Source organism: Neoarius graeffei, chromosome 2 (assembly GCF_027579695.1).
Source record: "Neoarius graeffei isolate fNeoGra1 chromosome 2, fNeoGra1.pri, whole genome shotgun sequence".
Lineage (NCBI taxonomy): Eukaryota > Metazoa > Chordata > Actinopteri > Siluriformes > Ariidae > Neoarius > Neoarius graeffei.
In genome coordinates this window covers 11398898-11411812 of record NC_083570.1, presented here as the reverse complement: position 1 = coordinate 11411812, position 12915 = coordinate 11398898, and the positions used below count along the sequence as shown (strand labels likewise).

Here is a 12915-nt window from a genome sequence, read left to right as displayed (position 1 = left end):
AGACGTCAGATAATTTTACTTAAATTTTCACATGGTTTTTTAACATGGCCTGATTGATTTACCCTTGAAGGAACCCGACACCGTGTTTAAAGTCGTTCCTTTACTTTATTGCCTAAAGTGGAGTTTGTAAGATGATCCCTTAGCATCGAGCGCTGAGGTATTCTGTCGACATAATTATAGACTTCAGTAGAGGAACTTAATGATTGCAACCTGATGCAATTTCACTTTCAGTTCCAAAAGAAAAACAAAGCTGTTTAGAAGTACTGTATAAACCAGAGCAGGACTATTTTAATGACATACAATTAGATTTATTGTGTTCTTTACGTAGCTCTTCAGACGATTCTGTTTTGACATGTGCTTACTCATGAGGAAAAGTGTGAATTGTTCGTAATGTAAAATCCACTCCATTCGTTGTTCTGTAAATGGCCACTTGTGAGATGTAGCTGTTACACACTTCCAGGCTGATGAGAGTGTATTAAAAAGTATTGAAAGAGAATGGGACTTTTTTACATTATTACTTGTTAGTTGCATCAGCCTCATAACTCATCTGAAACTGAACGTTTTTGCCAACAATACTCCTGTGATAAAGGAGACTCAGGAGAAGCATTACAAGCTACTCACCGGCCAAATTATTGGGAACACCCATACATCCACCTGCAGCTGTTTTATACAGTTCTCTAATCAGCCGATCCCTTGATGCATCAAATCATGCAGATACAAATCAAGAGCTTCAGTTAATGTTCACAATGTTCAAACGTGAGAATGGGAAAAATTGTGACCTCACAGACCTTTTTTCACTGACTACGTTTACATGCACATCCAAATCGAGCTGCTGTCGGTAATCGAGCTAAGGGTCCCAGCAGCATATCCAATCCTACATGCACACAATGAAATCGAGCTATTGTGTGAGGTGCATTGTGCACCCGAGCCACAGGTGGCGCTACACGCCCCATCGTGTTGGTACACTTCCGGTTGTCGTCATGAAGAAGAGCTATTCAAGAGTGTAAACAAAGTTATCAGTTCCGTGTTCTCCATTGCGCGTTTTTCTCCCGTCCATGAATTTTAATATATTCAACTCCTTAAGCTGAATGAGCATGAACTCTGTCTCCTCATTGCTCCAGAAGTGCACGTTTCTGCTCGCCATTTTCTCTTCTTCGTTTGTTCCTCCTGACCTCTTCTGCTGCTCACTACTACTGTTGTCATGCCGACCGAGGCTGTCGTGTTTCCCGCTTGTGATCTCGTCACTCGTCACTTCCGGAAGGGGCAGTGCTGAAGTAAGTAGCTTGACTACGTAGCTCGATAGGGTTTACATGCAGTAAGTAGCTCGGCAACAATCGCATAATCTAGGTCGCGTAGCTCGATTACGAGAAATCAAGTTCGGTTCAATTTCAGCCGAATTAAGGTGTATACATGGCATTTAGAACTTCGATTTCAGTCGAGCAACGGCAGAAATTCGATTCTCTCTATGTGCATGTAAACGCACTGAGTGTGGCATGGGTGTTGGTTTGAGTCAAATGGACTGATTTGATTGAGTATTTCAGAAACTGGGGTTTTCACACACAACAGTCTACACAGAATGGTGCAAAAAACAGTGAGTGAGCAACAGTTCTGTGGGTGGAAACAAACATCTTGTTGATAAGAGAGGTCAGAAGAAAATGGACAGATTTGAGGTGGTTCTAGCTTTTTTTTTTCCTGCTAGGAAGGATATAGTAACTCATATAATCACTCTTTACAACCCTGGTGAGCAGAAAAGCATCTCAGCGTGCAACAGAAAACAGAAGAATATACTGGGTTCCACTCCTGCAGCCAAGAACAGGGATCTTAGACTACGTTCAGACCAGGGCTTTGAACCAGAATTTTTTTCCTATTGGTTCGTTCCGAACAGAAACGGAATTTTAACGTTTCCGGTTTTGGGTTCCACCATTAAATAGATGTTCCCGAACCGGTTAAAACAAAAAAAATTTCGTTCCCGGAACGGTTAATTACGTTCCCTGTCAGCTGTTTAACAAATGGCTATAAAATTATGTCTCTGTCTCATCCAGCTTAAGCCAAATGTAGGCTAATTCTATTACAACCTTCATTAAATAAGACAAGAAATAATTCAAAACAATTATTATTTCAAATGTTGGCGATTTGGATTCTCAGTATGTCTTCCCATCTACACAAACAGAAAAAGTGCCAAAAATGAAAGAGAATTCGTTTAGTGTGTTACCAAAGGCTAGTCAGGCCCTATGCATTGATAGGCTAACAGAGGTTAACGTCATTTAATGTTCGCGAGCCTCTCATTAACGTGGACAAATATATTGATATCGTGTTTGAAATTGACGTTTTTGAATAACGATAGACTGCAATATTTACCTCTTATTTAAGATGTGGAGACGTGATAGTAGTCCACCCTCCCGCTCTCTCCATTCAGTCAGCGAACGTCACACAGGAAGTGAACCCCAGCGGGTCATAGAAACTTGCGCAGGAGAAGAATGACTTTTTTATTTGTAGGCTACGGAAACTTTGAGGAACGAAATAAAAACCGGTATTAACCGGTTACCATTATTTTTAATAAGCGTTTCTGTTCCGGAACATAAAAAATAATAAAGTTTCTGGTTTCGTTTCTGTTCCATGTGAAATAGAAAAAGTTCCCGGTTTTCGTTTTCGTTCCTTGAACCGGTTCAAAGCCCTGGTTCAGACTGCACCCTGAAACGACCCATATCCGATTTTTTTGCCCATATGCGACCTGTATCTGATTTTTTATTGACAATCTGAACGACACAGATCCGATTTTTTTCACATGCGACCCAGGCCGCTTGGATATGTGGTCCTAATTCCGATGCATATCCGTTATTTTCACATGCGACTGCAGTCTGACCGGACAGGTCGCATTCATGCGACCTACACGTCATCAACAAGAGACAAACGTCACTATTCTGCGTTGGCTAATCCCGCCTCTTTGGTGGAAAACAACTACATTTGTACAGTTTTCAGAATTTAAATAGACTTTTATAGAATTGATCAAGCTAATGGTGGATTTGGTAGGGACCTGGATGTTTATCTGTTAGCCTGATTAAATAAAACAGTTTCTATAACTGATTTATAACTTAAACCATCCTGTATTACAAGATCATAAGATTGTTCTGGAAATTTCCAGTAATTTGACACCTTCGGTCTCATTAGTCTGCTGCCCACATTAATCAGATTATTGTGCGAGTTCTGCCGCCGCCACAAAAACCACATCGCCAGGTCTCGCCTCATCTCCATGCTTTATTTGCAAACTTGAAGAGTGCGCTTTTTTTTTGTTTACGTATTACGTAGATGTGCTTATTACGTGTCAATTTGCGCATGCGGGACACTTTTGGGTCGTTTTCCGTTCATATTGGAGATCGCATACAAGTCTCATATAATTGGTAATGTGAACGGCCTAACAAAAAAATCGGATTTCACAACAAATCGGATATGGGTCGTTTCAGGTTGCAGTCTGAACGAAGTGATAGAATCAACAACAAGTTCCTATTAAAGTGGACAGTGTGTGTGTGTGTGTGTGTGTGTGTGTGTGTGTGTGTGATGTACAAATTCTTAGTCTGTAAACAGTCCAAACGTCAATGCCAGTAAATGCACACACTTACAGAAAGGTAAGGCAGAAACAAGATAAGAAAGGCTTAGAGCTTTCTCATAGAATTCAGAGGCAAGATTTTGCGTAAATATGTTTGCGTGTGTGTGTTCACAAAATTCAGAATGAGAATTTTGATAAGACTGCTGTCTGTTAATGGGGATGGGTATTTGCACGCCTGGATCACCGCACAGGCTTCATATGGCTTCAGCCTAGGGGCCCCCCGCCTCGCAGGGGGGCCCCCAATTGGTCAAAAGAAAAAAAAACCCTTCATATTCACTGGCTCAAAATGAATATTTAAATAAACGGATGCTGATTGGGTGAGGCAAATCCGCCTTCCATATATAAATGTTAGACGTCACGCGCGACATCACTCCACAGTTGAACAGTGAACATGTGTGACAGAAAATACGAGAGCGGTGCTCAAAAGCGCAAGGCGCAACGGCAAAAAGCCCAACGTGACAAAACTCTATTGAGCAATATACCAAAACTAACAGGGTTTTTTAAACCTAATGAAACCCAACTGGCAAGTGCAAGTCATCATGACACTAGCGTAGCAAACGTTATGTTAGCTGCAGCTGCAGCCAGTAGTACTACTAGCTCTGGTGAGGGTGAAGGACCATCCCTTTTCTGTTTTTGCTGGCCCAGCTGTACAAAGTTTAAAGGTCCCATGGCATGGTGGTTTGTTGATGCTTTAAACGGGCTCGTGGAGGTTTCCGGATGTTATATCCGCAGCCTTTCTCGAAATGAGCCCTCGGCACGTAGATATAGCCTCCTGGGAGAAAGCCCCATTTCAGCGCTTTTCCCAGTGCGTCGTTTTGCTAATGAGAAGCAGGAGGCGGGGAAGGGTAGAGGGTGGGGGCGGGTCTTATCATTAATATTCATGACATGTAAACGTGTTACCTCTGATTGGCTAACAGCACTGTGCCGCTACCTCCAGTGGGTCAGAACAAGCGGACGTGGGTGTCTTACTATGGCGAGAGAGAAGGAACAAACCGCGAAGGGAAAAATACCGCGCGCTGACGTCATTAAGGTGCGACGCGAGGAAATAAAATAAATTCAACAAATGTTTGGGTTTTTACTGAACAAACAAACAAATAAAATGAACGAGTGACTTAAAAAAAGAATGTGGGTGTCTTTGTAAAAACTGTTTTGATTGGCTATTATAACAGAGCATGCTGCTTGCTTTTTGGTTTTGTAGCGCAGAGTACCTGGCTAACTGCAGGAAGCGGTTAGCTGCACAGCTAATGTAGCCATTGCAAGGCTAACGTGGCACCGATTTTAAAACACGGCAAAACGACTTAACAGTTATACACTTACTTGTTCGGTGTTTGTGGCTGATGCGGCAGGGATGCTTGGTACGGACCCAGGCTTCAGTGACAGTTGATGTGCAAAACCTGCCCTGTACTGTCCCAAGTTGTGGAAACATTCATCAGGAAAATGCTTCCGACAAACATACACCGTCTTAGGTAGACTCGACGGCGTATTATTGGAGTAAATAAAATTAAGCCACTGCGTCTTCAGGGGCTCTCCCGTCGGCAGTAAAAACAGACTCTTTTCTGTGTTGTCACATCCATGTACAGCACAACTTCCATGTTTGGTGGCAACTTTTGAGCTGGGCGGGCAATCCATACAGTGGGTGGGAATCCAGAGGGGGGGGCGTGGGGATCATCTCCCTTACTGACGTAGTAAAGGGAAGAGCTTATCAAGGCGCCGTTTTGACGCGCCATTCTCAAATGTTGGGCATAGTTTGGTTTACACATTATGAAATTTCTAGCCACTGGGGTGACTTAAGAAGGTCAGAGGAACTCATTTTAACGTTAAAAAACCTCAAAGTGAAAATTTCATGCCATGGGACCTTTAATAATGGAAAAAAACCACAAACTTTAAAGTGTAGAAAATAGACAGTTCTTTACAGGTAGATGGGATAAGATGGTGGTGGCCGGGGGGGCTACAGCAACTTGTAGCCTAGGGGCCCCTGGCCATGTTAATCTGGCCCTGGGTATTTGTCCTGAGCTTTTGTCCTGGGTAAAGAGAACATTGTGTGTATTTGTGTGAAATTTTGCCAGTGTTTTTTTTTTTTTTTAAACGTCAGAATGGTGGGGAAAAATAATCAAATGAGTCACTTTTAGATCTACATGCACAGAGATGACAGAGATGAATGACTCAATACGGTGTGTGTGAGAATCGGGTGAAAAGAGATAAATGCTAAAAAAAAATACAGCGATGGAGAGAAAGAAGGATGGAGGATTGTGGATATCGAGTGTCGATGGCATTCCAGTCACAGTCTCTTTATCCTTTTTGTTTCTCTGCTGTCTTTCTTTTTTTGTCCACCAACTCCCTCTCAGTGTAACGCAATGCTAGCATTACCAATCTCTCTCTCTGCAGATGAGTGTTAGCTAGCCAGCTGAACAGAAGACACTTGACTCCCACCTGCAGCCATGAATGGTAAGAATAACTATCTGTGTGTGTGTGTGTGTGTGTTTAAAAAAGCTAACACAGAGGTGTCATTGTCATCACTCGACTCAATTTTTCCCCCATCAGCAGAACTGTGATCCAAAACAAGGTCATCATGATTAATTCAAATGTTCGAAAATGAAATCACAGAGAATATTTTTTTTCCCTTTCAACAACACAGACTCTATAATTTAAGTGTATTTTAAGTACCCCCTTTAACAGGTATCTAGTTTCTAGTTTAAAGAAGAAGTGATGCAACAGGAATGAACGGATGACTTAAGAAAAGGAAGAAGAGTCTCATGCTGGGAGAGATCTGGATTCAGGTCCCTAAATACTAACACCATAGCAGCGGAGTGGATCTCTGTGGGCACGACACTGCTCCTGGGAGGGAAAAGATCCTCTGGGAAAATGAGCGATGTGTCGTTTGGGAATGAATCGACTCTGAGTCGACTCTTTGCTGAGAGCTGACTTGTATCTATGAGCCGTTTTGTGTTTCTTCTGTTGTAGATGTAGACAACGCTGTGACTCCTTCAGTGTCGGTTCCATGGAAACATCTTTTTAACTTCTAAGCATGAACGATGAGCCGTGTGGTTGATTCTTAAGCTTGTGTGTGTCATGAGACGGCATGACCGGGAAGATCTGCCTGCATGTATTATAAAATGTAATGCAAAGTAATGTTATTTTGTTTATTAATAATATTGGGGAACTGAGTCAAATTATTTGACTCACTGAAAAAGAGCCAGAAGGATTCAAGCTTCTTGTCAGTCCTATTGAAGGAGGCATGGACTCTGTACTCATCAGTCCTAGTGAAGGAGGTGTGGCCTCTGCGCTCATCAGTCCTAGTGAAGGAGGTGTGGCCTCTGTGCTCATCAGTCCTAGTGAAGGAGGTGTGGCCTCTGTACTCATCAGTCCTAGTGAAGGAGGTGTGGCCTCTGTACTCATCAGTCCTAGTGAAGGAGGTGTGGACTCTGTACTCATCAGTCCTAGTGAAGGAGGTGTGGCCTCTGCGCTCATCAGTCCTAGTGAAGGAGGTGTGGCCTCTGTGCTCATCAGTCCTAGTGAAGGAGGTGTGGCCTCTGTACTCATCAGTCCTAGTGAAGGAGGTGTGGCCTCTGTACTCATCAGTCCTAGTGAAGGAGGTGTGGCCTCTGTACTCATCAGTCCTAGTGAAGGAGGTGTGGCCTCTGTGCTCATCAGTCCTAGTGAAGGAGGTATGGCCTCTGCACTCATCAGTCCTAGTGAAGGAGGTGTGGCCTCTGCGCTCATCAGTCCTAGTGAAGGAGGTGTGGCCTCTGTGCTCATCAGTCCTAGTGAAGGAGGTGTGGCCTCTGTACTCATCAGTCCTAGAGAAGGAGGTGTGGCCTTTATACTCGTCAGTCCTAGAGAAGGAGGTGTGGCCTCTGCACTCATCAGTCCTAGTGAAGGAGGTGTGGCCTCTGTGCTCATCAGTCCTAGAGAAGGAGGTGTGGCCTCTGTACTCGTCAGCCCTAGAGAAGGAGGTGTGGCCTCTGTACTCATCAGCCCTAGAGAAGGAGGTGTGGCCTCTGTACTCGGCAGTCCTAGAGAAGGAGTTGTGGCCTCTGTACTCATCAGTCCTAGTGAAGGAGGTGTGGCCTCTGTGCTCATCAGTCCTAGAGAAGGAGGTGTGGCCTCTGTACTCGTCAGTCCTAGAGAAGGAGGTGTGGCCTCTGCACTCATCAGTCCTAGTGAAGGAGGTGTGGCCTCTGTGCTCATCAGTCCTAGAGAAGGAGGTGTGGCCTCTGTACTCGTCAGCCCTAGAGAAGGAGGTGTGGCCTCTGTACTCGTCAGTCCTAGAGAAGGAGGTGTGGCCTCTGTACTCGGCAGTCCTAGAGAAGGAGTTGTGGCCTCTGTACTCATCAGTCCTAGTGAAGGAGGTGTGGCCTCTGTGCTCATCAGTCCTATAGAAGGAGGCGCAGCCTCTGTACTTCCTTTCAGTCCTAATGAAGGAGGTGTGGCCTCTGTGCTCATCAGTCCTAGTGAAGGAGGCATGGCCTCTGTCCTCATTAGTCCTAGTGAAGGAGGCATGGCCTCTGTATTCGTCAGTACTAGAGAAGGTGTGGCCTCTGTACTCGTCAGTCCTAGTGAAGGAGGTGTGGCCTCTGTACTCGTCAGTCCTAGTGAAGGAGGTGTGGCCTCTATACTCATCAGTCCTAGAGAAGGAGGTGTGGCCTCTGCACTCATCAGTCCTAGAGAAGGAGGTGTGGCCTCTGTACTTGTCAGTCCTAGAGAAGGAGGTGTGGCCTCTGTACTCGTCAGTCCTATAAAAGGAGGTGTGGCCTCTGTACTCATCAGTCCTATAGAAGGAGGTGCGGCCTCTGTACTTCCTTTCAGTCCTAATGAAGGAGACGTGGCCTCTGTGCTCATCACTCTTAGTGAAGGAGGCGTGGCCTCTGTACTCATCAGTCCTAGAGAAGGAGGTGTGCCCTCTGTACTCGTCAGTCCTAGAGAAGGAGGTGTGGCCTCTGTACTCGCCAGTCCTAGAGGCATGGTCTCTGTATTCGTCAGTCCTAGTGAAGGAGGCGTGGCCTCTGTACTTCCTTTCAGTCCTAGTGAAGGAGGCATGGCCTCTGTACTTCCTTTCAGTCCTAGTGAAGGAGGTGTGGCCTCTGTACTCATCAGTCCTAGTGAGATTTTACTAGCCAGTATTTCTCTAGTAAACAGATTTCTTGCATTTTTATATAACTTGAACGTAAATATGTGCATTTATGTTTCATATACTTGCCTATTTTTGTCTTATACTTTCTCAGTGACTGCTATAGCTGTGATTTTGCATAAACCATTTGCATAATTTTTTTTAACACAATCTGTTCATCAGGCCGACCTTCATCATGAGTAAATAGTTTTTCACACGGTCAGGGACTGCTTGAAGGTTACACAAATTTAAATTTTAAACTCCAGAGATTAGTGCTATCTCTAGTCTATGTGTGTGTGTGTGTGTGTGTGTGTTTCAAAGAGAAAGGTCTATGGATTTGTTGTTGCTCTTGTTAGTCCTCTAGAGAGGACACTGCAGGAGCTGCTGTGTGTGTGTACGGTACACACACAGAGACGCTGCCACCAGGAAGTGCCACCCAAGCTTGCTGTGTGGTATTTCCTGTTACTGGTGAATAAATAAACATATTTGGTGCTTGAGGAACGGTGATTAGAGTTTTTGAAAGTTCTGCTCAGCTGACCTCTGATTGGTCACATGCCTCTCTGTATATCGGTTTTAAAAACATTTCACGCTTCCCTCTAATGTGGTCCAACAGCCAAAACACACTGGGTGTCCGAGGTTTGTTGAGGATTTTTTTTTTTTTAAGTTTTGAGATAGAGAGGCTGAATGTGAAGGTGTGTGTTGTGTGTCTATGTTAAATACACCTCAGATAAATACCTGTGCAAGATTTATAATGATTAACTTTCTCTTCGTCTCAGGTGGGTTTAATATTTGGGCCATAACCCCAGAAGAGAGAGGGAAGCATGACAAACAGTTTGACTCCCTCACCCCCACTCTGGGATACGTGTCAGGTGACTGTGCACACACACAAACAAGATTTAAAGCTTGTCTACACAGAGAGCCCTGATAAGAGTGGGAATTGAATCGAGGTCAGTGCAGTATGGAGTAACTTTCGTAACTCCATCACATATAATTAAACATAAGACAGTTCACACTAAGGCTGCTGAAATTCCTCTGAAAACTACAGTGTAATGTGCACAGGGCTTTGAACCAGAATTTTTTTCCTATTGGTTCGTTCCGAACAGAAACGGAATTTTAACGTTTCCGGTTTTGGGTTCCACCATTAAATAGACGTTCCCGAACCGGTTAGAACAAAAAAAATTTCGTTCCCGGAACGGTTAATTACGTTCCCTGTCAGCTGTTTAACAAATGGCTATAAAATTATGTCTCTGTCTCATCCAGCTTAAGCCAAATGTAGGCTAATTCTATTACAACCTTCATTAAATAAGACAAGAAATAATTCAAAACAATTATTATTTCAGATGTTGGCGATTGGGCGGCACGGTGGTGTAGTGGTTAGCGCTGTCGCCTCACAGCAAGAAGGTCCTGGGTTCGAGCCCCGGGGCCGGCGAGGGCCTTTCTGTGTGGAGTTTGCATGTTCTCCCCGTGTCCGCGTGGGTTTCCTCCGGGTGCTCCGGTTTCCCCCACAGTCCAAAGACATGCAGGTTAGGTTAACTGGTGACTCTAAATTGATTGTAGGTGTGAATGGTTGTCTGTGTCTATGTGTCAGCCCTGTGATGACCTGGCGACTTGTCCAGGGTGTACCCCGCCTTTCGCCCGTAGTCAGCTGGGATAGGCTCCAGCTTGCCTGCGACCCTGTAGAAGGATAAAGCGGCTAGAGATAATGAGATGAGATGTTGGCGATTTGGATTCTCAGTATGTCTTCCCATCTACACAAACAGAAAAAGTGCCAAAAATGAAAGATCATTCGTTTAGTGTGTTACCAAAGGCTAGTCAGGCCCTATGCATTGATAGGCTAACAGAGGTTAACATCATTTAATGTTCGCGAGCCTCTCAGGCCCACTTTACACGGGGACGGTCTGAAACAAAAACGCAAAAGTCCGTTTTCGTTCTCATTTTTTTCCGCGTCTACACAACCGTTTTCAAGGAGGAAATCTGCGTCTATACGGTGACGCATAAATGTGTGGAATTCAATTGGATGTGCATGCCAGGCGGCTAGGTGGTGCTGTGAAAGACCTCCGCTATGTCTGCACGCATGCGCAACGTCTTCCGTCTTGTCTGATCGCGAAAACTTTGACTACTCTGGCTATGGTAAGTAAGAAAGTAAGTAAAAAAGTAAGAGCATACTATACCCGCCTCTGTTCATTAACGGTATATGTGCAGATTCGGTATAGATGTTCGAAGGACTCCTGGACGTTTATTAAAGCTGCCAGAGCAGCTTGAAGGTCCGTTGGATCGATGTAATCAGACATGCTCTTACTTTTTTACTTACTTTCTTACTTCCCGGGCTGGCATGTACAGTATATGACATATGTATGACGTAAACGCGTACCCGACGTGAGCAGATCCGAGCAGAGTTTCGCGTATTGGGTAGTTTAGACGGATATGCAACGGGGGCTGTTTTTAACTTATCCACTCTGGAAGGCGTTTTCAATTTTTTCCGTTTTTCAGCCTCGGAAACGCCGTCCCCGTGTAGACGAAAGGCACTTCCGATAAAATATTTAGTCGTTTTTACCCGACAGCGTCCTCGTGTAAATGGGCCCTCAGTAACGTGGACAAATATATTGATATCGTGTTTGAAATTGACGTTTTTGAATAACGATAGACTGCAATATTTACCTCTTATTTAAGATGTGGAGACGTGATAGTAGTCCACCCTCCCGCGCTCTCCATTCAGTCAGCGAACGTCACACAGGAAGTGAACCCCAGCGGGTCATAGAAACTTGCGCAGGAGAAGAATGACTTTTTTATTTGTAGGCTACGGAAACTTTGAGGAACGAAATAAAAACCGGTATTAACCGGTTACCATTATTTTTAATAAGCGTTTCTGTTCCGGAACATAAAAAATAATAAAGTTTCTGGTTTCGTTTCTGTTCCATGTGAAATAGAAAAAGTTCCTGGTTTTCGTTTTCGTTCCTTGAACCGGTTCAAAGCCCTGAATGTGCATGACCCTACACAGAGAGACAGAGTGTACAGGGTATAGGGTCATGTATTTCATACATGGTCCTACATCTGTGTAAAATCCATGGATGTAACACACATCATTGAGGAAAACTCCCCTAACCCCATCCCCACAAAAAACAAAGCAAAAACCTAGAATCATAGAAGAGTGTCACTAGATGTTAGGTGACTCGAAGATAAAGTTCTTAAAAATTGAAGTGTTTATTTTTTTTTTAATATACACAATCCCTATAGCTAATAAGTACTTATAAGGAGTTCTCGGATTAATTGTGTGTGTGTTCTCTGTGTAGGAGAACAAGCACGCAGGTTCTTTCTGCAGTCTGGACTTCCTGCTTCAGTACTGGCTGAGATCTGGTAAGAACACACACACACACTTCTACAGTACACACACTCCTTATCAAGTACATCTGATGGTTTATATAAAGGTTGCTTTGTGTGAGCGCTCGCTCTCTCTCACACACACACACACACACACACACACATTACACACAGTGTATTCAGATTCTTCACTGACTTTAATCTGCATTTGAAGAGAGTCTCTGAGCCAATCAGAGCAAGCCTGAATGCAGTGTTGTGATTGGTTAATTTCAGGTACACGCAGAGGGGAAAAATGTTCCATTATTATGGTCTGTAAAATGGCACCTGGCATTAGCTAGCCTTAGAACACCACAGGACTTTCGCCTAGGTTTATGAACTCGTTTTCCTCAGAAACCGCGCATGCTGCGATAAAAAGAGAGGCTGGTGAAGGAACGACTGTTTGTAGCTGCTATAACGTGAACGATAACTTGTTTTCTTGACGCTCCATAACATTAAAGGTAGACCATTATTTTTGTTTAATGGACTGAAAGCTACTGAATTTGACTCACAGACATCCAATTTTATTAGTTTTTTAAAAATAGAACAATTAATGAATTTAGAGCCACGTGGTTCTAAATTCTCCGCTATTTTTTCCTGCTTCACCATGACCCAATACAAGATACTACGGCATGCACCATGTGGTGGGCTTTCCCCGTTCACACAAGGCATTGTGGGATACAAATTTGAAACAGGAGAGCAAAATGGAGGATGAGAATGAAACGTGAAAAACTGACTACAGTAACGGAAAGCGAGAAGAAAAGACGTTATGTTATATACGAAGGAAAGGAAACGCAGGACCAAACTAATAAATACCGGCGGTCAGTGAGCACCTCGGTGTGATCAGCTG

The 12915-nt window shown here is 43.9% G+C and overlaps 1 protein-coding gene across 5 annotated transcripts in view; it reads left to right on the top strand.

Moving 5' to 3' along the window:
• The window catches only part of itsn2a (intersectin 2a), a 109131-nt gene that overhangs the window by 27104 nt on the left and 69112 nt on the right, over window positions 1-12915 (top strand). For 4 of the 5 annotated variants that reach the window (XM_060913808.1, XM_060913805.1, XM_060913806.1 and 1 more), the window contains 3 exons: window positions 5990-6049; window positions 9488-9580; window positions 12002-12065. In XM_060913808.1, coding sequence (XP_060769791.1) covers window positions 6043-6049; window positions 9488-9580; window positions 12002-12065 — 164 coding nt within the window. In that variant the 5' untranslated portion in view covers window positions 5990-6042. Of the gene's footprint in view, window positions 1-5949; window positions 6050-9487; window positions 9581-12001; window positions 12066-12915 lie in introns of all 5 variants that reach the window. The other variant, XM_060913807.1, reaches the window with a different exon arrangement.